At 38.9% G+C, this 26402-nt stretch overlaps 2 protein-coding genes across 7 annotated transcripts in view; both read left to right on the top strand.

Moving 5' to 3' along the window:
* Positions 1 to 17365, top strand: part of RHBDL2 (rhomboid like 2) — a 55767-nt gene extending 38402 nt beyond the window's left edge. For 3 of the 6 annotated variants that reach the window (XM_033837653.2, XM_033837659.2, XM_033837658.2), the window contains 4 exons: positions 9794 to 9894; positions 11559 to 11619; positions 15987 to 16048; positions 16815 to 17365. In XM_033837653.2, the coding sequence (XP_033693544.1) occupies positions 9794 to 9894; positions 11559 to 11619; positions 15987 to 16048; positions 16815 to 16994 (404 nt within the window). In that variant the 3' untranslated portion in view covers positions 16995 to 17365. The remainder of the gene's footprint in view (positions 1 to 9793; positions 9895 to 11558; positions 11620 to 15986; positions 16049 to 16814) is intronic. The other 3 variants (XM_033837667.2, XM_033837666.2, XM_033837664.2) reach the window with 3 other exon arrangements.
* A 1945-nt stretch (positions 17366 to 19310) lies between these two features.
* GJA9 (gap junction protein alpha 9) lies at positions 19311 to 26380 on the top strand. Its single transcript, XM_019938083.3, has one exon. It carries the CDS (start codon positions 23695 to 23697, stop codon positions 25237 to 25239), a length of 1545 nt encoding a protein of 514 aa, XP_019793642.1. The 5' UTR covers positions 19311 to 23694; the 3' UTR covers positions 25240 to 26380.
* Positions 26381 to 26402: the final 22 nt, after the last annotated feature.

Genomic DNA, 26402 nt, shown 5'->3' on the forward strand with positions numbered 1-26402 from the left:
CTGGCTGTAGTTTTGTGGAACAATTTCTGGGTTCTCCTTTTTGTTTCATTGATCAATGTGTCTACCCCTCCACCAATACCACATAGTCAGTACCACTGTAGCTATATTTTAAGTCCTGGAATCAGTGAGAGAGATTCCTCTGATTTTTTGCTCATTTTAAAGATTACTTTATGCATTTTTCTTTTACATAAAGATGGGTGTCTAATTTTCTTTTTTTCTGTGATAACAAAAAGCTTTCAGTAGTAAGCTACTTAACAGATGTTGCTGAAAAGACAAACACAAAATATGTCTCTTCAAAGACATAATAGTATATTTCTCTTAAGGAGTGATAATGTAACTACTTTTCCAAAGATACTCATGCTATGAAAGGGGCATTTTGAAAACTGGTCAATGGGAATCATTCCATAATTATGTGATTTTGCTCCTGAAGAAGATGCAATAACTCTCACAAGTTCACACTTAAAAAGCCAGGAAACAATTTTCTCAACTGATTTACAATTTCTCAGTGAAGAGTTTTAGCGGGTTTTAAACTTATTGACTGTAACACTTTCTGATTAGTTTGCAAGAACACATGACTGATGTTAGGGAAGGTGGGAATTAATAGCCACGTGACAACAAAATTTTTGCATAATTGGAATAAGTGTAGGTAATGATGCAGTTCTTCCATTTGAAACTGGACATTGTTTTTAAATTTTATATTTTGGTAATGACAGTGATTAAGAGAAAACTTCCGTGGAAAATAATTGAACTTAGAAGTATGTCTTTGCATTTCTGTGTCATGATATTTAACCAGGATTTTTAAAAATAATGAAGTTTATTTAATAACACTGTTCATTGAAAGATTTTCTTTTTAAAGAATATTTTTTAGAGCAGTTTGGGGTTCACAGCAAAACTGAGAGGATGCTACCGAGATTTCCCATTCATCCCCTGCCCCCACACAGGCACAGCCTCCTCCATTATCGACAGAATGGTACACTCGTTACAACTGATTAACCTGCATTGATGTATCACAATCAACCAAAGTCCATGAAAACTAGGGTTCACCCTTGGTATTGTACAGTCTATGGTTTTGGACAAATGTATACTGACATGTATCCATCATCACAGTATCATACAGAGTAACTTCACTGTCCTAAAAATCCTCTATGATCCACCCATTCATCCTTCCCCATCCCCCAACCCCTGGCAACCACTGATCTTTTTACTGTCTCCATCGTTTTCCTTTTCCAGAATGTCATACAATTGGAATGTCATATAATTGGAATCATACAGTATGTAGCCTTTTCAGATTGGTTTCACTTAGTAATATGCATTTAAGCTTCCTCTATGTCTTCTTATTGCTTGATAAGAATTTTTTATATCATTAATGAAGTAAAAATAATTTAAAAATGTTGTGTAACCAATATAGCCCATCCTTTAAAATTCTGTTTTTGTGTTTTTAAACACATATACATGTAGTGGTACATATACATGTAATTTATAAGTGAATATACCTATACTGCAGCGGTACCTATACATGTCATTTGTAAGTGAATTTACCTATACTGCAGTGGGTAGTTGTATTAGTTTCCTAGGGCTGCCACAGACTGGATGGCTTAAAACGGTAGAACTGTATTGTCTCCCAGTTCTGGAGGCTAGAAGTCTGAATCCAGGTGTCAAGGGCCATGCTCCCTCCGGAACCTATGTGGGAGAACCTGTCCTTGCCTCTGCCCGGCTTCTGGTGGTGGCCATCAGTCTTTGGGGTTCCTTGCCTTGCAGCTGCAGGATTTCAACCTCTGCCTCCATTGTCATATGGCGTTCTCCCTTCATGTGTCCCTGTCTCCTCCGCTTATAAGGACACAGTCATGTTGGTTTAGGGGCCCACCATACTCCAATATGACCTCGTCTTAACCAGTCACATCTGCAACAATCCTATTTCTACATAAGGTCACATTCCGAGGTGCTGGGGGGTTAGGAGTTCAACATATTTGGCGGGGGTGGGTGGGTGGGACACACCATCTGACCCATGGTGGTGCTCAAAATTTTGCCCATCACAACTGTGCCTGCTTCCCAGAGCAGGGGGGACAGAGAGCAGGAAACCATCATGAGACATGGTAAAGAGATGGGCTTGGCCAGGCTTAGTGATGCAGCTCCCCATTCTACCTCCCTCCTACCTCTGTGGATCCTGTTCTCCCACCTCCTCCTTCTGTCCCTGCACACACCCGTATTTCCTGGCTCCAGCTCCTATACCTGCTTCTCCCACAGCTTGATTTCAGCCTGTGGAATCAGCTCTGCCCCAGTTTCAGAGTAGAGAGAGAGGAGAGAACGTGAATAACCTGTTCACATCCTCGGCCCATTTTTGCAATAACTTTTGGCAGGCATCTCTTTGCCATGCGAGTCTCTCCTTCACGCTGCTGCTTGTCACCTTCCTCAAACACAGATTAGATCATATTACACCCTTGCGAAAACATTTACAGTGGCCGATAGAAAGCTGAAATGTCCAAGATTGCTCTGCGTTACCCTCCACTGTCTGGCCCCACTGCCTTTCATTCTTTTCTTCTTCTCCTCCTTCTCCTTCTTTTTTAAGGAAGAATAAACTTCTTTATTATGTTTTAAAAAAAGAAATTATATATGAAGAGGTTAGAGGGAGACGAGGTAAAATGTTTTTAAAATCACTTTTGAGGTGTGATTGACATACAAAATTTTGTACGTATTTAATGTATACAACTTGATGCATTTGGACATAAGTATACACCCGTGAACTCATCACCACATTCTATGCTGCAAACATATCTATCACCTCTGGAAGTTTCTTCCTGCTCAGTGTCTTTCTTGCTTTGCTTTTTTTTTTTTTAAATGAGGGAAGCAGTAATACTTTATTTTTACCTTTTGACCCCTATCATCCATTTCTCCCATTGCTTTGCTTTTTTCCCAGATTCCTTCATATGTAACATCATTTTAGTTTCCCTGCCCTTGCTCCTGGCAAAGTGTGGTCTTGAATTAGCAGTATTGGTATCAACTGGGACCTTGTTAAAATGCAGAATTTTGAGCCCCAGGCCAGACCTACTAACTTGCATTTGAACAAATCCACACGTGATTAGTAAAGATTGAGGAGCGCCGGCCTGCACTCCGCTCAGGGTCCCCCAACCTGACTGACGGTCAGAAGCACCTGGAGAGCTTGTTACAACTAAAGTTATTCAGATTCCACCCAGATCTACTGAATCAGAATCTCTGAGAACATGGCCCTAGGATCTGTGTTCTTTTGTTTTTCTGTTTAGTGAGGTATAATTGACGTATAATAACTGCTGATGTTTTGATATGTGTATATGTAACCATGAAACTATCACCACAGTCAAGGTAGTGATTGTTACTCTCCGCCACATTTTCCGGTAACCTGTTGGAATCTCACCTTCCTGCCTCTCCCTGTCCTTCCCTCACCTTCCCCGGGCAACCACTGATTATCATAGGTTCAGCTGTATTTTCTAGAATTTTATATAAATGGAATCATGGAGTATTCTTTTTTTTTTTGTCACTTCTGTTATTCAGCATAATTGTTCTGAGGTTTGTCTATGTTGTTGTGTGTATGAATAGTTGATTCCTTTTTGTTGCTGAGTAGTATTTCATGGTGGGAATATACAGCAATTAGTTTATCCATTCTCCTGTTGATGGACATTTGGGTTGTTTCCAGTTTGGGGCTATTACAGATGAAGCTACTATGAACACTGGTGTACAGTCTTCGTGTGGACAAATGTTTTCAGTTCTCTTGGGTAAATACCTAGGAATAGAATGGCTGGATTCTATCATGGGGTTACATTTAACTTTTAAGAAACTACCAAACTTTTAAAATAGCTTTACTGTGATATAATTCATATACCATACAGTTCACCCATTTAAACTGTATAATTCAATGTTTTAAAATTAATTTACAGGGTTATGCACTCTTTATCACAATCTAAATGTAGAATATTTTTGTGCCCCAAAGAAACCCTGTGCCCATTAGCAGTCACTCCCCACTCCTCACCCCAGATCCCTTCCCCAGCCTTAGACAACCACTAATCTACTTTCTGTCTCTTTAGGTTTACCCATTCTGCACATTTCATAGAAATGGAATCATAAAGTTTGATCTTTTTTGACTCTTTTTTCCACTTAGCATAATGTTTTCATCCTTCATCCATGTTGGAACATGTATAAGTACTTCATTCCTTTTTATTGCTGGATACATTCCATTGTATGGATATACCACATTTTCTTTATCCATTCACCATTTGCTGGACATTTGGGTTGTTTTCACTTTTTGGCTATTATGAATAATACTGCTATAAACACTTGTGTACAAGTTTTTGTGTGGATCTCTTGTGTATATACCTATGAGTGGAATTACTAGGTCACATGGTAACAAAGTGGTACCATTTTACATCCCCACCATAAGTTCCAGTTCCTCCATATACTCATCAACACTTGGTATGGTCAGTCTTTTAATTTTAGCCAATCTGTTGGGTATATAAAGGTATCTCATTGGGTTTAAATTTGCATTTCCTAATGAGAATCAGGGTGAACATCTTTTAATGTGCTCAATTGCTATCCATATATCTTCCTCGGTAAAGTATCTGTTTAAATCTTTTGCCCATTTAAAAATTGAATTACGGGGACTTCCTGGTTAAGACTCTGCACTCCCAATGCAGGGGGCCTGGGTTCGATCCCTGGTCAGAGAATTAGGTCCCACATGCATGCCGCAACTAAGGGTTTGCCTGCCACAGCTAAGGAAGCCCACATGCTGCAACTAAGGAGCCTGCCTGCTGCAACTAAGACCCAGCGCAACCAAATAAAAAAAAAATTGAATTGCATTCCTTTACATTCCTTATTATATATTATTATTACAATTTCTTTTTTTTTTTGGCTGCATTGGGTCTTCATTGCTGCATGTGGGCTTTCTCTAGTTGTGGCGAGCAGGGGGATTCTCTTCATTGCAGTACACGGGCTTCTCATTGTGGTAGCTTCTCTTCTTGCAGAGCATGGACTCTAGGCACTTGGTCTTCAGTAGTTGCAGCATGCGGGCTCAGTAGTTGTGGCATGCAGGCCCTAGAGTACGTGGGCTTCAGTAGTTGTGGCACGTGGGCTCATGGGCTCTAGAGCACAGGCTCAGTAGTTGTGGCACACGGGCTTAGTTGCTTTGCGGCATGTGGGATCTTCCCGGACCAGGGATTGAACCCTTGTCCCCTGCATTGTCAGGTGGATTCTTAGCCGCTGTGCCACCAGGGAAGTCCCTATTAAAAGTTCTTTATCACATATGTGACTTACAAATATTGCCTTCTAGTTTGCTGCTTGTCTTTTCATTCTCTTAACAGTATCTTCTGAAGAGTCAAATTTTTGAATTTTGATTAAGTATAATTTATCAGTTTTTAAATTTTAGGAATTATGCTTTTAGTGTCATATTTAAGAAATTTTGCCTAGCCCAAGGTCACAAAGATTTTCTCTGTGTTTTGTTCTAGAAGTTTTAAAATCTTAGGCTTTACATCTAGGTATACGATCCATTTTTATACATGGTGCAAGGTATGGATTGAAGTGTCACTTTTTTGAATGTAAATGTCTAACTGTTCCAGCATCATTGGTTGAGAAGACAATCCTTTCTTTACTGAATTGCCTTTGCGTCTTGTCAGAATCAATTGTCCATATATATGTGGGTTTATTTCTGGACTTTCTGTTGTGTTTCCCTCATATATTTGTATATATTTACACCAATACCATACTGTCTTGATTACTGTAGTTTTCTATTAAGTCTTGAAATTGGGATGTGTCAGTGCTCCAACTCTGCTCTTTTTCAAAGTTGGTTTGGTTATTCTAGGTCCTTTGCATTTCCATGTGAACTTTAGAATCAGTTTGTCAATTTCTACAAAAAAGTCTACTGGGATTTTGATTTGGATTGCAATGAATCTTTAGATCAACTTGGGGAGAATTGACATTTTAACAATATCGGAGTCTTCCAACCCATGAACAAGGTATAGATTTCTATTTATTTAGGTCTTTCAAAATTCCTTTCAACATCTTTTTTAGTTTTCAGTGTTTAGGTCTTGCACATTTTTGGGGTCAGATTTATTTCTATATTTCATATTTTTGATGTACTGTAAATGGTACTATTTTTAAAATTTCTATGTCTGATTTTTCATTGCTATTACATAGAAATACAGTTGAGTTTTCGTATATTGATCTTGTATCCTCCAACCTTGATAAGTTCACTTATTATTCCTAGTAGTTAGTCTAATAGTTTAACTGTTAAACAATGAACTTCTAAAGAGATTTAAATAATAACAAAATCTTGTATATTTGCCCACATCCTTACCATTTCTAATGCTCTTCATTCCTTTGTGTAGCTCCATATTTCCATCTGATATCTTTTTTTGTCTTCTTGAGAATTTCCTTTAACATTTCTTTTAGCATGGGTCTGTTAGTCATCAATTCTTCCAGCCTCTGTATGTCTGAAAAAAAAATCTTCATTTTGCCTTCATTGTTGTAATATATTTTATTAGGTTTGGAATTATAGCTTGACAGTATTTTTCTTTCAGTACCTTAAAATGTTGTTTTCTCATTTGCATTGTTTCCAATGAGAAATCTGTTGTCATCCTTACCTTTGTTCCTCAGTATGAAGCATGTCTTTTTGTTCTGGATGCTTTTAAGAATTTTAACTGTTTTGAGAATGTGATTTTGTTATGCCTTGGTGTGCTTTTCTTCACGTCTCTTGTGTTTGGGATTTGTTGAGGTTCGTGGATCTGTGGGTTTATAGTTTTCATAAAACTTTGGAAAAACTTTGGTCATAATTTCTTCAAGTATTTTTTTCTGTATCTGCTTTCATTCCTCTTTTCTGGGGACTCCAATTATGTATTTATTATTATACATATCAGAAGACTGCTTGAAATTGACCTATAGCTCATTAATGCTGTATGCATTTTAAAAAATATTCTTCTCTGTGTGTTTTATTTTGGATAGTTTTATTGCCATGTCTTCATGTTCACTAATCTATTCTTCTGCAATGTCTAATTAGCCAATCAACTGAATAAGTTTATGTTTTCATTTTAGACATTGTAGTTTTCATCTTTAGAAGTTTGATTTGAGCCTGTTTCATTTCTTATATAGTGCTATTTAACTTTTGAACATAGAGAATATAGTTGTAATAATTATTTATTGCCCTTACTTGCTAAATCTTACACCTGTGTCAGTTTTGGTAGGTTTTTATTTTTTTTAATTGAGGTATAGTTGATTTACAATATTGTGTTAGTTTCAGGTGTACAGCAAAGTGATTCAGATATATACATATATATATATATATTTTTTTTTCCAGATTCTTTTCCCTTATAGGTTACTACTAGATATTGAGTATATTTCCCTGTGCTATACAGTAGGTCCTTGTTGGTTTGGTTATCTATTTTATATATAATAGTGTGTATATGTTAATCTCAAACTCCTAATTTATCCCTAACCCCCTTCCCTTTTGATAACCATAAATTTGTTTTCTATGCCCGTGCGTCTATTTCTCTATTGAAAATAAGTTCATTTGTATCATTTTTTAAAGATTCCATATAAAGCAGAAACTAACACACCATTGTAAAGCAATTATACTCCAATAAAGATGTTAAAAAAAAGATTCTACATATAAGTGATATATTATATTTGTCTTTCTGTCTAGCTTACTTCATGTAGTATGATAATCTCTATGTCCATCCATGTTGCTGCAAATGGCATTGTTTTCATTCTTTTTTTATGGCTGAGTACTATTCCATTGTGTATGTATACCACTTCTTTTTTTTTTTTTTTTTAACCTCATCTTCTTTATCCGTTCATCTGTCGATGGACATTTAGGTTGCTTCCATGTCTTGGCTATTGTAACTAGTACTGCAGTGAACATTGCCGTGCATATATGTTTTCAAGTTATAGTTTTCTCCAGATATTTGCCTAGGAATGGGATTGCTGGATCATATATGGTAACTCTTCTTTTAGTTTTGATAGGTTTTTTTGTCTGTTTGTTTTTGTTTTTTGTTTTCTGGCTGTGCCACGTGGCTTGTGGGATCTTAGTTGCCCAACCAGGGATTGAACCAAGGCCCTCAGCAGTGAGAGCTTGGAGTTCTAACCACTGGACCGCTAGGGAATTCCCAGGTTTGTTAGGTTTTAATTGATTTTTTTCACTTCATTATGGGTCATACTTTCCTGCTTCTTTGCATGTCTGACAATTTTTGTCTGGATGCTAGACATTTTATCTTTGGATGGTGGATATTATTATATTCCTATAAACATTCCTTAGATTTGTTCTGTAACTCAGTTAAGTTACTTGGAAGCAGTCTGAACTCTATAGCTGCCTGGATCTATATGGACCTAGACTCTAGACTCTATCTCATCAACTTAAAGTTTACTGTGATCTGCCTAGGTTCCCCCTTCATGTACTGCAGCCTACAGTCTCTCTCAAGGCAGTAAGCTGGGCAATTAGTCAACTCATCTTATTTATTTCTTGTTTCTCAGGATTCACTGTCCTTTGTTATCTGATGTCCAGTATCTTGAAGACCATTGTTTCGTGTATTTTGTCCACTACTTTCAGCTGTTTCAAGCAGGAGGAAAAATTTTATCCTTGGCACTTCTCTGTGGCCAGAAGTGGACATCTGTATTTTAAAAATAAATTTCTCATGATTAAGACACAACCACCTCAGCCCTAGTTTGTAGGTTAACATTTGAAAACCACTGCTTTAATCCTAATGGACTACTTCTCACTGATCTTCAGTCATCCATATAACTTTGTTTCTATGTCTTTGCTATTCCAGATCCCCAAGTCCTGACCTTCTTCCCCCTTGTTTTCCCTGTCCAATCTTAAAGGGTCTTCAGAGTTTAATCAAAATGCTGTCTCCCTCCTCTCAGAGTAGCAGGGCTTCCACCTCTCTGCTGAGAAAGTCGTTCTTCCCTAAATGCTTCCATAGCAAATTTATTACATTAAAAAAAATCATAGTAGTTGTTATATTCTGCATTTTATGATAACCGTTTGCTCATCCATTTGTAAGATTCCTAAGGTCAGACACTTTGTCTTTTTTGCATAAAGTAGGTATTGTATTGTGTTGTATCCTAAGGAATGAAGGAGGGCCTTGAAGGCAAGAGAATGAGTAATAGAACTAAGCAGTACAGAGAGAACACCTCAGAGTTTCATAAGGTGGTTCTAAAGTCTTGTTTTGGTTCAGGCAATATAAGATTGGGTTAGCAATAGGTTTCATCTTGCCTGGTGAATGTGGCTGAATAGTATGTTAAGAAGGATTCTGAGACCACATCTTGACTCCATGAGAAAGCTAGCCTTTAGATAATAAAATGTCGGAATGTCTCAGGTGTTTTGATAGTTTTGGCTGAACATGTAGGATATTTTGAAACAATGGCTAACAAGTATAAAATACATGTCACAGAGTGTTCTAAGCATGATGCACATATAAACTCATTTACTTCTCCTGACAACCCATTGAGGTAAGTTCTATTAATACCCCCATTTTGTAAACAGGGAAACTAAGGCACAGAGACGTTAAGAAACTTGCTCAAGTCACAGTTGGTTATTCTGGCTCCAGAGCCTGTGTTTTTATCACCATTATACTGTCTTCATATTGAACATTTAATGTTTCATAAAAATTGAGGGAGTTAGCCCACATAGCTATACTTTTCTAGTATGGAAGGGACAAGGTGAATTTGTTGTTTGTTAATATAATTGTCCAAGCTTCCCCAACTTTTACCTTAGATTAGAAAGATTTATCCTTCATGATTTTTATAGTCATATCTAATTCTTTGTGTTTTATTTCTTTAGGATCTCTAGCCAGCTCCATCTTTGACCCACTCAAATCTCTTGTGGGTGCTTCAGGAGGAGTCTATGCTCTGATGGGAGGCTATTTCATGAATGTTCTAGTGGTAAGAACTTTGGGAGTGGCATCTATGGACCTTATATATGTTTTTTTAAAACAATTACTGGTATTTGGTTCAGGGCATCTTCATTTATCAATATTTACTAAGAACACATCTTCCATTTGGCCACAAGAGTTTTCCTTTCATATTTTATCTTTATTTTTTTCTCCCGATCTCAAAAATAATGAATATTAAATAAAATTCAAAATTGAAAAATAGGAAGTCAAAGTTCCCAATTTAGTATCTGTTAACAGTTTGATATACATCCTTTCAGACATTTTCTATGTGTATTCAAAATTCTACCAATAGTAATGCTACAAAAATGGAACTACCCTTATATTGTTCTGCATCTTAACATAAAGTATCCTATCTACTCATGGCAATACACAGAAATCCAGCTCAGTCTTTTCAGGCGCTCCACATCACGCTCTATATAGCTGTATCCTGACATTTAATCCTTAATTGAAAAGAAATCTCGGGTGATTACAGCTTTTCACATTTCAAAATAATGCTGTAAGGAATGTTCTTTCACACCTATCTTTTTGCATTTGTGTGATTCTTTTTGCAGGTAAATTCCTAGAAGTGGATTTACTGGGTGAAGGCTTTACATTTTCATTGATAAATGCCTCCAAAGTTGCATACCATTTTACACGCCCATGATATAGTATGTGAGATGCCAACCACTTTTTAAAACAGGCTAAAATCCTGACTAAATTAACCCTTTAACCACATAGGTGTGCTTTAAAGATACTCTAGGAGGAAGAAATATGAATCAATTAAAAAACTGTTCAAAAAATAGAAGTCATTTAGAATTCAATTCAATTCAATTCAAACTTTGGATTGCAACCCATTAGTGGTTGTGAACACAGCTGAAGGGATTGTGAAAATCCCTTTACAAACAAAAATTTCAGTACACATCACGTGTAATAAGGATAAGTACTATTTATTTATGTGTGTTACGTAAATTATTTGTTACTGTAGGTCATGGTCACAACAATTTGAAAATAATTGATTTAGAATAAACACAGCTATTTCAGCATCTCTGGGAAGAGAGTTAACTTGAAAGGGAAGGGAGAGGTAACTCGGGCTGAAGTGGGAGTATCTTTCTGAGTCTGCTCTGTCCTCTAGTAACACACGAGGGTACTGCAAGCTGGTGGCGTGAGATTTTTCAAAGCTAAAATCCAACTGGGTTGTTTTTGGACCAACTGACATTTAAAATTTTTTGAAATTATCTAAAAAAATAAAGGTAATACTCAAATTTTAGTTGTCTTTGCTAACTCCTACTTAGAAAGAGGGTAAAGATGTATCAAATGAATATTAACCAAAAAACTTGGAATGTTTCATCAGATTTAGTTTGACAACATGCATTAACTATCTATGACATAATAAGTGTTGATTTGTTATTACTTATATTTAGATTATTTCCTGCTAATAAAATTGTGTCTACTTTATATCAAGGAATTTCATATCATGTTTCATTTTCACTCCAAAGTGCACCAGCATTGTGCTTCCCAAATGCATTTGAAAACTGGGCTGTTACACCGATGCTTTGTTTTGCAAATATGTGACACTCACACTTTATTTTAAATGATAAAGCAGATGAAGGGGGAGGACAGTTGAAGTTTTGTTTGCCAATAGATAGCTTATATTATTATTTATTTCTTTGTAAGAATTTTCGAGAAATGATTCCTGCCTTTGGAATTATCAGACTACTCATCATCATCCTTATAAGTAAGTGTGTTTTGCGAACACTTCACACCTTCAATTTTATGGGTTCAACCTTCAGAAGACCTTCTCACATTTCCCAAACACTAACGAGTAGGATGACCATCAGCCTAGAGTCAGAAAGAATGGTTTGTCTTCATAGCCCTAAGCAGACAGCTGTGAATGGAGTTTTCACAGACCCTGGTGGGTGGTTCTTAGAGGTGGCTCTGTTTCTTTCTGGAGTGCGGGGGAGTCAAGAGAGTAGGGCTCGAGGCACTCCGTCCACTTCAACCACAATACCATCGTTTATGGATTTTTAAAAAAATATATATATATTTAAAAATATTTATTTAATTTATTTATCTTTGGCTGCGTTGGGTCTTCGTTGCTGCACGCAGGTTTTTCTCTAGTTGCGGCGAGGGCTACTCTTTGTTGCAGTGTGCGGGCTTCTCATTGAGGTGGCTTCTCTTGTTGTGGAGCACGAGCTCTAGGCACGCGGGCTTCAGTAGTTGTGGCGCATAGGCTTAGTTGCTCTGCGGCGTGTGGGATCTTCCCGGACCAGGGCTCGAACCCGTGTCCCTGCATTGGCAGGGAGATTCTTAACCACTGCGGCTCCAGGGAAGCCCCTGGATTTTTAAAATTTTTTTATTTAAAAAAATTTTTTATTGGAGTATAGTTGATTTAAAATGTTATGTTACTTTCTGCTGTCATTTATGTTTTATATACTGGATTTTTCTTGTTCATACATTAGATTCTGCGTATGATTTTGTCAGAAAGGCAAAGCTTGAAAACCATTCATATAATCCATTTTCTTCCTCGATTTCAGATTAAAAAAAAAACTGATCTAGGATATAAGCATGGAATGGTGGCTGAGGATTGAAAATGAGAGCAGAGGTGAAGGAAGAGAGGGGTCAGGGAAGTAGGAGCATGACTGATGTGGCTTTGGAAATCTCCAGGAATGATAGTCTAGAATTACATGCTGAAAGAATTTAGGAAGTACGTTCAGTCTGGAGAAGAGGTGGAATTTTCGGCGTGTCTGAAAGTCAGGATTTTGGACGGGTGGCAGGCCATACAGAGTAGAAGCAAACAAGAGTGAAGGCAGAGCTGGTAACTTGTATTTCTGGATCTGCACCTGCTGAAGCTGTATCTGCGTGGAGGGTGCGGGGAGAAGGCTGACCCTGGGGCCAGACTGTTGGCTCAGACTTGAAGGCCAAGACAGAAGTGACACTTGATACAGGCTAAGCTTTTGGCTGTCCACATAGTAGGAAAAAATGATTCTGCAAATTGGTATCAAGAGGTCAAAAAAGAGACTAAATTACGTTCATGAACGGTTTAACTGTAAAAACAATATTTCATCCCGAGAGAAAAGAAGTGACTTGTTTCTAGTTTATACCATACCATATATACTGTTTTTCTCCATAAGAAATCCAAAAAGTGAGGGAAACTAGTCAGCACAGAAAGGAGGACGGATGTCTAGGAGTTAGTTAGGAGAGTTGCTGTGCAGGCAGAGCCGTCTGAGTCACAACCAGAACCAAGGGACAAGTCCTTAGACAGAAAAATATTCTTACACAAGTTATCTGGGTCATCAGTCAATCTGTTTCTTTCAGGTAATTATGAATGACTTTTGTAAAATAAGTCTCAAACCCTCAGTGAGGAAAAGGTTTTAATACTCTAATACCCTTTAATGTTGGAGTAAAAGCCCTTTCCTCATGCACAGGGTTATCTCCAAATATAGTTTATGTAACATTCTGTCATTCTTTCTTTTCTTTTTTTAATTGGGGTATAGTTGCTTTAAACATTTTGTCATTCTTGAGGTAAGTCATACAATCACTGAATGATGTGCTTTTATTATATCCTACAAACATAGGTAGGACACACTAACATCAACCTTCCCCACAGGCCATTTCTAAAAGTTCTTTGGCCTGGTTTACCTACTATTGTAAATGAGAGAAGTTAGAACAAACTCTGGATTAATGAAATACAAGTACATTTTAATTTTAAACATGTTTCCTTGGGAAAATGTATAGTTTTTTGTTTTTTTTTTAATGGTAAATATTATTCCTAATTGTGAAGGACAATTGGCCCTAGGACCTTCCTTCATTAAGCATTATTTGTTGGATCTGTTTTCTAACAAAGCAACTGACCTTCCCCGGAAAAAGTTCAGGAAATCTCACATTTTCATCCTTCAAAAAAATCCGTATAAAGGCAGCTCCCTTAAAATGAGTGTCAAATTTTATTGAAGACAGTGATTTGGTTTATTGGAATGAGGGCTTCTTTTCAGGTGGGAAGACAGGTCTCAGTTTAGAGACTGCAGCAGCTTAGAAGTAAACTCCCCCGGGAAGCAGAAAGGGCCAGGCAGGTGTAAGTCAGAAGTGGCCAAAACAAGAGAGAAATTGAACGGAGAAATTGACATGCTAAGGGTTACAAAGAGTTTTTGAAAGGAGGTCTCCTACTGTGGAAAACTGGACCAAACTGTTTCCAGTAAGTCAACCCTGTTTTCCAGCCGTGGTTTTCTTATACTTTTCTAGTCCTATCTCTGTTATTTACCCTGGATCAGGAATTGCAAATGATCGAAAAAACAATATAGCCACATTTATCCAGCATTTTGTGTGATAGTCATTTACAATTAAATTAACATTGAGTACTTCTCCTCGACCTCAATTTCTATCCAGTGACTTCAGTGTCAATACTGTATTGAAAGGGAAACTAGCCAGAACACATGGTCCTGATGCTGTTTTCCCAAAGGCAAGGACTAGGTCTTTCTGTCTCCTAGGACATTCACTAAGTAGAGCACAGGGAATTGGGGGATGGATGTGGAATGTGACAGCTGTAGGAGATGTTTCCAAGTGCACATGTAGGGCAGAGTTCTTCTAAGCCGAGAAACCTGGAAGCTCTTTTAGCATCAGAGGTCTGACTTATTTGGGGAATGTCTAAGTTCTGGCTCTCAGTGTTCCATTAGAAAATGTGGACTCATTTCCTTTTTGGGCCCATCTTCTGTTCTCCTGATGGCAATCAGAGGCGATTAGTGTGGTGGGTGAGAGTGAAGCCTCCCAAATCCCACTACTGCCTCTGAGATGGGCAGCCTTGGGCAAGTCCTTAACCTCTGTGTTTTGGTTTCTTTATGTATAAAGCGCCACCGTCATTCCTCACTTGGGTTGCTGCAGTCGTAGTAAGTAGCTTGTCTGCTTGCTCCTGTCTTTGCTTCCTTAGAATATGTTTCCTACCCAGCAGCCAGAATCATCTTTTAAAAACATAAGCCGGACATGTCACTCCTGTGCTCAAAAGCTTCAAAGCGTAAAAGTCAAAGTCCTTACAGTGGTCATAAGGGCCCTACACGATCTACATCTGCTTCTGTTTGATCTCATCACCTACTACTTTATCCCTAACTTTAGTCCAGAATCACCCGAAGGTCTTGTTAAAAAACACAGACTGCCGAGCCCTACCTTTAGAGTTTCTGGTTCAGTAAGTCTGGGGTGGGCCTGAGAATTTTCATTTCTAGTAAGTTCCCAGTGATGCTGGGATCCCAGTGGGGCAGGGAACCATCCTTTGAAAACCACCTATGCGACCAGATCAACTGCTTTGGTATTCCTCAAACACACCAGGCGGATGGTCCTGCCTTAGGGACTTTGCACTTCCCTCTGCCTAGAGGACTCTTACTTCAAAGGTCAGCATGGCTTGCTCCCTTATCTCTATCAAATGCCATATTCTCCTTGAGATCCTCCCTGACTCTCCAGTTAAAAATGATACCCTAGGGCTTCCCTGGTGGTACAGTGGTTGAGAGTCCGCCTGCCCATGCAGGGGACACGGGTTCGTGCCCCGGTCCGGGAAGATCCCACATGCCATGGAGCGGCTAGGCCCATGAGCCATGGCCACTGAGCCTGCACGTCTGGAGCCTGTGCTCCGCAATGGGAGAGGCCACAACAGTGAGAGGCCCGCGTACCGCAAAAAAAAAAAAAAAATCACACCCTACTCCCAGCATTCCCAATTCTCCTTCTTCTCTTTGTGTGTTCTCCATAGCACTAAGCACCATTTGACAATATTGTATGTTTTACTTATTCATTTGCTTTCCCCAACTAGACTTTCAGTTCCATGAGGCAGTCTGATCTGTTCACGGCAGTATCTCCACCATCTAGAGTAGTGCCTGGCACATGGGAGATAATCAATAAATACTTCTTGGATCAATACATCTACAAAATGGGATAATGATAGTACCTATTTCATGGGGTTGTTGTGAGGATTAATAATGCAGGTTAGTACATGTAAAACTCTTAGAACAGTACCTAGCACAGAGTAAGTCTCAATAAACGTTGCTACCGTTGCTAGAGGGGAACCAAAAATAACTGGTGCACTATTTTGGAGATCGTGGGGCTTCACTGGGCTGTTTTCCCTTCTAGTTGTGTCGGACATGGGATTTGCTCTCTACAGAAGGTTCTTTGTCCCTGCAAATGGGTCCCCGGTGAGTTCAGTTTATTATTTTTTAAATTACCTATCATATCAATAGCTAAAAAGGGTCACCAAATAGGGGCAACAATTCTGAGATTTAGGACAGTCAGTTTTACACTTGGAAGTTAAGAAAATTCCTGAGGAAATCAGCCTTTTAGATTGTCCTTTTCACTTCTCTCTCTCATAGCCCTGACAACTGGCTCTAGTTCTCTGCACCTGCTATACTGGTAGCTATTCCAAAAAACAGGAGTGAAGGGACTTCACAGAGAATAAAATGCAGATTGGAAAGCAGCAATAATTTGGGTCCAGATGAATTTACAATAAAAAGAAAACTGACAAAGATTTCCAGTTTTATTGAAATTGGTCTTTGAATTTGGTAGTTTCTGTTTGACTATCTGTGTGTATTTTTTAATTTAGACATGCCATTTATGTGGGATCAGATTATGCTCCTATAGAGATCCCTCGTGGCACCTCAACTCTTACTCTCTTGGTTGGCCTTATACAGAACCATCCTAAACACAATGATGACCAAGAATAAAGAGAAATGATGGTTCTGTCTTGTGTACTCAGAGCCAGTGAACTGATATTTTTTTAGCTTTGCATGATTTGGAATATCTCCTCTCTGTGCACATGGAGTTTTTTTGTCTCTTTTGTCTCACCACCTTGCTGTTCAGACTTTTAAGACTCTTTGACTGGGATGGTATTTGTTTCTTAAACAGCTGAAATATGCAATTAACATTTTCTTTACTTATTCCCATTTTTTCCCCTTTTTTCTCAAGGTGTCTTTTGCAGCTCACATTGCAGGTGGATTTGCTGGGATGTCCATTGGTTATACCGTGTTCAGCTGCTTTGATAAGGCACTGCTGAAAGATCCAAGGTTTTGGATAGCAATTGCAGCTTATTTAGCTTGCGTCTTATTTGCTGTGTTTTTCAACATTTTCCTTTCCCCAGCGAACTGACCTGCCCCTAACACAAACCAATTAATAAAAAGAGCCATCTGGGAAAAAACTGGAGAACTCTCTATGAAGAAACAAAGAAGTCCCAGCAAATGCTAACAATTTTATAAAGAGGACAAAACACCCTTGAAGTCGCCAGTTTCAAAGACTGCTTACAAAAGGAGTCAGGGTTTAAGGAAGGGGCTCGCCTGTGCATGAGGGGGAAGAGGAAGAAAGAAAAGGGAAGGGAAGTGAGAACCAAAGATTGGCTCTTTCCCAGGCGTGCTGCATGAGGGTATGTAAGAGACTTACTCTCCTAGGAGGGTATACTACAGAGATTGCTTGATAGAATCCACAAATAATGTTCTATGCTGAAAATAAAAACTTTTCACATCTGTCAGACTATTGATTATCACTTTCCATCACCGTTCGAGTAGATAAGTCACTGTTTGGGGTGCTTTATATGCATTATTGCTCATCTTTTTAACAACCCAGGAAGGCAGCTATTACTCTGTGTCTTAGAGAGGAGGATATGGGAACTCTTACAAAAAATCAAGTAACTTGTCTAAGAGGGGGCAGGATTTAAAGGTTGGTAATGACTTGACAGCCCATATTCTCCTGCCCTCCTGGTCTATCAGTGCTGTGTTCCCCAAATACCAAAAGTTTATTGTATCATGGCGGGGTTTCCCTGGTGGCGCAGTGGTTAAGAATCTGCCTGCCAATGCAGGGGACACGGGTTCGAGCCCTGGTCCAGGAAGATCCCACATGCTGCAGAGCAACTAAGCCCGTGCGCCACAACTACTGAGCCTGCTCTCTAGAGCCTGCGAGCCACAACTACTGAGTCCACGCGCCACAACTACTGAAGCCTGCACGCCTAGAGCCCGTGCTCCGCAACAAAAGAAGCCACCGCAATGAGAAGCCCGCGCACCGCAATGAAGAGTAGCCCCCGCTCCCCGCAACTAGAGAAAGCCCGCGCACAGCAACAAAGACCCAACACAGCCAAATAAATAAATAAATAAATATATTAAAAAAATAGTATCATGGGAGTATGGGAAGAAACCTTTCTGAGGGTGTACCAAGCATGGTAGAAATACCTTATAGAAGAATTCTCTGGATTGCTAGTTTAAGATTCAAATAGTGTGGGCAACTAAGCCCGTGTGCCACAACTACTGAGCCCGCGTGCTGCAACTACTGAAGCCCACTTGCCTAGAGCCCGTGCTCCGCAACAAGAAGCCACTGCAATGAGTAGTCCCACTCGCTGCAACTAGAGAAAGCCCATGTGCAGCAACAAAGACCCAACGCAGCCAAACAAAACAAAACAAAAAGATTTGAATAGTGAGTCTAGGATCCCAAGGAACCTGGAACTACCTTTCTCGTGCACACTATGTACCTGGACTTTTTTTGGAGTCTCATCTATGATAAGATTCTCATCCTTTACGTGGCTAGTGGTTCTTCTATGAGTGGGTATCTACAAAAGGTAAAATGTCATATCTGAAAGCTGGGATGCCTGTGTCCTTTTCTTGTATGGAACCCAGATTGCTGGCCATTCTTTTTCCAAAATAGTAGTTTTAGGTCACCTGAACGCAGGAAATACAATTTTTTCTTCTTTTATCATAAGCATGTTTTATTTAAAACCCATCTAAACATGTTGCTGTATTCTGAAAGGAGGATACATGCTTAATTATAGTGAGAAAAGTAGTATTTTAGCATTTTGAGAAAAGCTGATCTGGGATTTGTTTCAGAATTCTTTAAAATTTGAGTATGAGAATACAGTTATGTTCTTGGTTAAACAAAGAACTTAGAAACTCTTTTACCTTTCCACCCCAAACCTGCTCTTTTCCCTTGTGATGACCATTGTCAACAGTTGGGTGTATATTCTCCTAGACCTTTTTCGACTCAGGATGAGCAGAAAGGGAAATGGCTTTCAGTTGATGGCTGACTCACTCATTGCATTGAACTGCACTGAATCTGCTCTATGCCCCCCAAGGGATAAATTCAGAGAACAAGTTGAAGATGACTTTGGTATAACTTCTCAAAGCATGATTTGCTTCTCAGATTTACCTAAACTAAGAAAGGTTTGGGTTAATCTCGCTGTTTTAGCTATTTAAATGTACATATGAAATGAAGTGGTTTTTTGTTTTTTTTTGTTTTTGTTTTTTTTTTGCGGTACACGGGCCTTTCACTTCTGTGGCCTCTCCCGTTGCGGAGCACAGGCTCCGGACGCGCAGGCTCAGCAGCCATGGCTCACAGGCCCAGCCGCTCCGCGGCATGTGGGATCCTCCCGGACCGGGGCACGAACCGGTGTCCCCTGCATCGGCAGGCGGGCTCTCAACCACTGCGCCACCAGGGAAGCCCTGAAATGAAGGTTTTTAACAAGATAAATGAGATCACACTACATGTATTGTTCTGTAGCTTGTTTTATAATATGACTTAGGGATCTTTCTGTTAGTTCCTAGAGATCTTTATTCTCTGAATTGCTAATGATAAAGATGTAATAGTTTATTTAACCATTCCTCTATTGAACACTTAAGTTGTTGCTGATTTTGTACTATTACCAACAGTGCTATGTGAACATCCTAGTACGTGCAGTGTGTCTTTGAGAATGAATGAATGAATGAATGAATGGATATTTCAAGCATCCAGAAGCAGAAATGCTATGTTAATTCTGATAGATTTAAACTAACTTTTTTTTTTTTTGGCCGTGCCACGTGGCTTGTGGGATCTTAGTTCCCTGACCAAGGATTGAACGCGGGCCATGGCAGTGAAAGCTCCAAGTCCTAACCACTGGACCACCAGGGAATTCCCTAAATTACCTTTTTTTTTTTTGCGGTATGTGGGCCTCTCCCTGTTGTGGCCTCTCCCATCGCGGAGCACAGGCTCCGGACGCGCAGGCCCAACGGCCATGGCTCACAGGCCCAGCCGCTCCACGGCATGTGGGATCCTCCCAGACGGGCACGAACCTGCGTCACCTGCATCGGCAGGCGGACTCTCAACCACTGCGCCACCAGGGAAGCCCTCTAAATTACCTTTTTAAAAATTAATTAATTAATTTTTGGCTCAGTTGAGTCTTTGTTGCTGGGGCTTTCTCTAGTTGTGGCGAGCAGGGGCTACTCTTCGTTGCGGTGTGCTGGCTTCTCATTGCGGTGGCGTCTCCTGTTGCGGAGCACGGGCTCTAGGCATGCAGGCTTCAGTAGTTGTGGCACGCGGGCTCAGTAGTTGTGGCTCATGGGCTCTAGAGCGCAGGCTCAGTAGTTGTGGTGCACGAGCTTAGTTGCTCTGCGGCATGTGGGATCGTCCCAGACCAGGGCTTGAACCGTGTACTCTGCATTGGTAGGCGGATTCTTAACCACTGCGCCACCAGGGAAGCCCCTGAATTACCTTTTAATCAGCTGTATACATTTATATTCTTACTGATAGCATATGAGAGTAACAGCTTCCTCATACTTTTGCCAAAAGCAGGTATTATAAAACTTGAAAAAATTTACATTTTGATAGTTAAAAATAATACTTTATTTTAATTTGTATTTCTCTGACTACTAATGAAGCTTAGTGTTTTTTAAGTTTACTAACAATTTATATATTACACATAATATATAATTTATATAATACATAATATACAAATATGAATATATATATATATTTTCCTGATGAAAGGGTTGCATTTAATTTGAAAATTAGCTATAGTTGGCAAAGAAGCCCAGGGAAGAAATATTTATCTGCCATTGCCAACCCACTAGGTCACTAGCTCTGAAGAGAGATCGTTAATGACCTAAAGTGCAATGTAATTGTTAATAATAGAAAACTAGACAGAGAAACAGGATTCATCTAACTATGAAATCGGACATGACCCATTGATTATTAAGACTGATGACTAAGAAGTTATTATCTAGTTAGATTATTTTGGTACTAGAAACATCGTTCACATTACCAAAAACTGTGATGTCTTTCTGGGTTCCCCGGGGGGCAAAGTTACCATTAAAAAAGCACACAAACATCTGGTGTTTTAAATGTGACATCTCTGAATTATAGAGGAGCCATTTATTCAGCTTAATTTAGGGCTCATAATTTTAGTCTCCTAAACTGTGCTGTAGTATTAGAAATGTTGGAAATATTCTTTATGTGTGCTACCCAATAAGGTAGCCACTAAGCACATGTAGCTATTTACATTTAATTAAAATTAAATAAAATTTAAAACTCAGTGCCTCTGTTACACAAGCCACGTTGCAAGTGCTCAATAGCTATGTGTTTCTAGTGGCCATCTTATTGGACAGTGCAGACAGAGTCTATTCCAACATTGCTGCAAAAAGTTCCACCGGATTAAAAAAAAAAAGTTCCATTGGGTAGCGCTATTTTAGAAGCAGGAATGAAGACATTCCTGCTTCAATGAATGAAGCAGGAATTAGCTGATGCCTGACTCACTCACTGCACTGAACCAAACTGAATCTGCTCTACATCTGCAAAGGGACACATTCAGAGATTAAGCTGAAGATGGCTGTGGTATAACTTTTAAGCATGATCTGCTTCAGATTTACCTAAACTGAGAAAGGTCTGTGTTAATCTCTCTGTCTTAGCTAATTAAGAGTCATTTGAAATTTTTTTGTTTTCTTTTGAACTCTATAGTACTGTATCTGTGTATATTAGTATTTGTGTCATTTGCTATGAAAGCTTTAGGACCTAAGATTTGAAGCTAAATAATAGTACTTCTTCTTTCAGGAAATACCATGCACTTGTCCTTTAAGGAAAAAAAAAACCTTTAATTTCCTTTGGTGATTTTAACAGTAAAGTGCTCATGGTAAAAGAAAAAATTAAAATATATATAATTATAAAAAAATTAAGTCAGTTGTAATCACACTACCCAGAGATAATCATAGTTAATATTTTGATGAGTATCCTAGGCTTTATTGGACGCATCTCTACATATAAATAAATTTACAATAATGGGGCCACATTATTCTATATTTTATAATGTGAATGTTACTGAAATGATATATCAATGTCTTTTTATGTTAGTATATATTTATTACTTCTATTGGTTGCATAGTACCACACTGTGGATGTACTATTATTTATATGAACAATACAGTCTTTCTTGTATTGATAATTATTTTGGATATTTTCAAGTTATGATTATTATAAACAACAAGAATAATATCTTTGCTTACACTTTAAAATGCTTTGGATTGTTGGGTCAAAGAGTATAGTACTATTAACATAATAAAGTCAAATAGAAATTTTCTCTATCTCAGGAATACAACTCAATTTTAGAAGTTTGATGCTTCTGCAAGTCTTCTGAACTATATAAAGCTTTCAAAAAGGAACTAAAGACTCTAGAACCTGTTATTTAAAAAGTCAAAACTTTCACTATTTGACATACCTAATGTAAATAATTAAACTTGTAAGAGAAAACAGATGATTTCTTAATATCTCTTTCATGAAAATTTCAAGTGTGCTTAGAGAGGAAAAATAACAGTTTAGTAAAACAGTTAAGAGCTGACTTTAGAGCCACAGTGATTGAGTTTGAATACCAGTTCTAGCTGTGTAATCTTGGGTAATTTAAGGTGTGCCTCAGTTTCCTGATCTGTGAAATGGGGGAACAACATACCTACTTCATAGGATTTTTGTGATGCACATATCTTGTAGCTATAATATCCCAGTATGTTGTTTGATTGTGTATCATTTCCCTTTCTATAAGGGATATAGGACATACATTTATATGTTAAATGAAAGTGAATGAAAACATTCACTCTTTTTTTCTTTCCTTTGGGATATACTTTCTCTTAGATATCCTAGGGTATCAACTCTAATATGGAACCTACTGGCTCATAATCCAAGCATCTGTATTATAACTCGCCCCACTGCTCCCTCCACAAAGCAAGCTACATGTCTTAAAAAGGTCAAATACTGTTATAATGAAAATTTCTATAATACTACCACCATACCAATGATCCATTTATTTCAAGCAATATCTAATAACATCCTGGTAGTACAAAATAGTTGAGAATTTTTGGAAAATTTTCACAGCAAAGTTAGTAATAATTCCATAAATATTCATAAATATATTACTGAAATGATTTCTGAAAATGCTCAAAAACTGCCAGAAAGAAACTAGAATTTAGACATTTAAATGTGGATTAAAAAACTACTCTACATTCTTATAGTGAGAGCCAGATTTGTTTCTTTTGGTTTCTTTAAATGCTGTATCTTACTGGATTAAGAAATGAAACATGCCTTTTCCTTTGTGCATAAATGAGATTTTAAAATCATTGACTTTGGTTATAGTTTTTATATAAAATAATCTTAATAGGTTTGTAATATCAAGTCAGTAGTTTTAGGAACCTCTCCAAAAGTTCTCAGTTAAAAAAAATAAAACAACAAACTTCAGCTGAGTAAGAAGACTCTTTTCTTACAGGAATTCCTATAATTCTATTCTTCATAGGAGGGAATATATACACCCCTCCTCCAGGTATCTTTTTTTTCCCCATTGCATTGTAAGGTCTAAACATAAATTATTTTATATTCCTGACATCTTAAACATATTCTTGGTAACAGATTATTACAACTTTCTAGGGAAAAAAGTAGAGCGACCAGCATACTGAAAGAGTGATGCTTTGTTCATATTTTGGCCATAGGTTTGCCTTAAGAAATAGCACACCCCTCAGAATGGAAGAATTTATCTGCCTCCTATTTGATGGGGTTCAGAGCTAAGATGGCTGACTAAATAAACATGGGGGACTGGAATTTCCTTGGAGGCATTCTGGAGGAAGTTCACATCCACTCCACCATGATTGGAAAGATGTGGCTCACCGTCCTGTTCATATTTCGAATGCTTGTTCTGGGTGTAGCTGCTGAAGATGTCTGGAATGATGAGCAGTCTGGCTTCATCTGTAATACAGAACAACCCGGCTGCAGAAATGTATGCTATGATCAGGCCTTTCCTATCTCCCTCATTAGATACTGGGTTTTGCAGGTGATATTTGTGTCTTCACCATCCCTGGTCTACATGGGCCATGCTTTGTACCAACTGAGAGTTCTGGAGAAGGAGAGGCAGATGAAGAAAGCTCAACTGAGGGGTGAACTGGAGGAGGTAGAGCTTGAAATGCCTGGGGATCGGAAGAGATTGGAGCAAGAACTGCGTCAGCTTGAGCAAAGGAAACTAAATAAAGCTCCACTCAGAGGAACCTTGCTTTGCACTTATGTGATACACATTCTCACTCGCTCTGTGGTTGAAGTTGGGTTCATGATTGGACAGTATCTTTTATATGGATTTCACTTAGCGCCTCTATTTAAATGCCACGGCCACCCGTGTCCAAATATAATTGATTGTTTTGTCTCAAGACCCACAGAAAAGACGATATTCCTATTATTTATGCAATCCATAGCTACTGTTTCACTTTTCTTAAATGTTCTAGAAATATTCCATCTAGGTTTTAAAAAGATTAAAAGAGGGCTTTGGGGACAATATAAATTGAAGGATGAACATAATGAATTCTGTACCAACAAGTCAAAACAAAACCTTGCCAAATATCAAAACACATCTGCAAATTCACTGAAACGATTCTCTTCTGCACCTGATTACAGTCTGTTAGTGGAAAAGCAAACACACACAGCAGCGTACCCTGGTTTAAATCCACCTGCATTTCAGACAGATCCAGATAATCACAGTGGAAATGATGACAAAGGCATTTTGGATGAACAGGAAACGCTACTTTCTGAGATGTGTATGCTTAGTACTACCGGTGGTCATCTTCAAAACATCAACTCAAGTAATAAAGGAGACACTCATAAAATATCTGGAAAAGAAGTTAATGGTAACCAGTTGAGGGGAAAAAGAGAAATTGATGGCAAAGACAGCAAAAGGAACCACTACTCTAAAGGTCACTGTTCCCTTCCAGGTGATGCTATAGATCTGAACAACCACACGGGGCAGTCACCCCAAACAGCTTTCTCTCTGCCAGCTAACTACACCTGGAAACCGAAATGGCTTCGTGCTACTTGGGGTCCCTCTGCAGAAAATGAAAAGCAGGCATCACCTCCTAAAGGTAACCTCAAGGGCCAGCTCAGAGAGAGCACAATCAGAACGCTTCCTCCTTCACAGGGAGACTTCCATCCACTTGACATTCCAGACACTCCTGATTCTTTGGGAGGGTTGTCCTTTGAATCCGAGTTGGTCAAAACCTGCAGTAACCCTACTGCTTGTCCTCCAAATCATTTAGTGTCGCTGACAAACAACCTCATTGGTAGGCGGGCTCCCACAGACCTTCAGATCTGAACAGCTGTTGGCTTTTAGACATTCTGTGTATTACATTATCAAAGAAGTAGCTTAATGATGGTTGAGCACAGAAAAAACAGATAGGGCAGCTCTACAGACCAGCTGTTTAGACAGACAAATGCAAACCCATTTAAAAAAGGGAAAATGGCTCTAATTCTGAATTGGGAAGGACTAGTTTCAAGTTCAAAGACATAGAGTTACCAAATCAGGACTACTTTTCTACAGGCTCCCTTCAGAATAACACTAATTTTGGGAAAATTACATGTCAGAATCGAAGCTAAATGGAACCAGGTTTTTCCTTGAAGGGAGCACAGCCTTCAGAGATTGTTCTTAATCTATGTAATTCCCTCTTTTGGTTATTCATCTTTTACTTCTGGACACTGATTATACTTTGTTTGCCCCTGGGACTTAACGCAGTTTCTTTATAGACTGCAACCTGATCTGTCTTGAATATAATCATAATGTTGCTATCTAGGTAAATAAAATCCTAAAAAGACTGGTCGCTTTCTTTCACCAGTTTATAGATAGGATCGTGATTCAGTGCCAGGATCGGAGTCTTGGCTCTACTACTCACTGGTTATCTATACTTGACCGTTTACTAACAGTACCTACCTTACAGGGATGGTGTGAGAATTAAAATAAGAAACATATGTGTTTAATGCACTGCCAGGCACACAGTAAGCGCTCAAAAGTGCTAGCTATTATTAGCACATTACTGCTCACCCTCCGGAGGCCCACATCAAGTTGGCCACAAAACAAGGAGACTCCAAATATAAGAGCCGGAGCCCAAACAGACGATTCTAAGCAGTCCTCTAGCCATTGGAAATCCAAGGGTTGCCCTCGTTAGTGCGCCCTTTTTCAAGATGGGGGTCGACAAGCCAGCACACACACGCTGCCAGAGCTCCGGAGGTCCTAGTTGAGACAGGTCCGCCCACTCCCGGTGTCAGGAGATCCCAGTCTCTAGAATGAGTTCTAGTGCTCCAGGCTCAGTAGGCCCCGCCCCCTGGAGCCCCGCCCACCTCTGGCCCCACTGGACACTTGTCCGGAGTTACCAAAACCCAGCCTCCTACTAAGTAACCGAAACTCTGCGAGAACCGGAAGAGGAAGGAGGAGTGCTGCTTTGCTAGACAGAGGGGCGGGCGTACGCAGCCTCCTTGGGCTCA

Source organism: Tursiops truncatus, chromosome 1, assembly GCF_011762595.2.
Source record: "Tursiops truncatus isolate mTurTru1 chromosome 1, mTurTru1.mat.Y, whole genome shotgun sequence".
In the NCBI taxonomy this organism is placed as follows: domain Eukaryota; kingdom Metazoa; phylum Chordata; class Mammalia; order Artiodactyla; family Delphinidae; genus Tursiops; species Tursiops truncatus.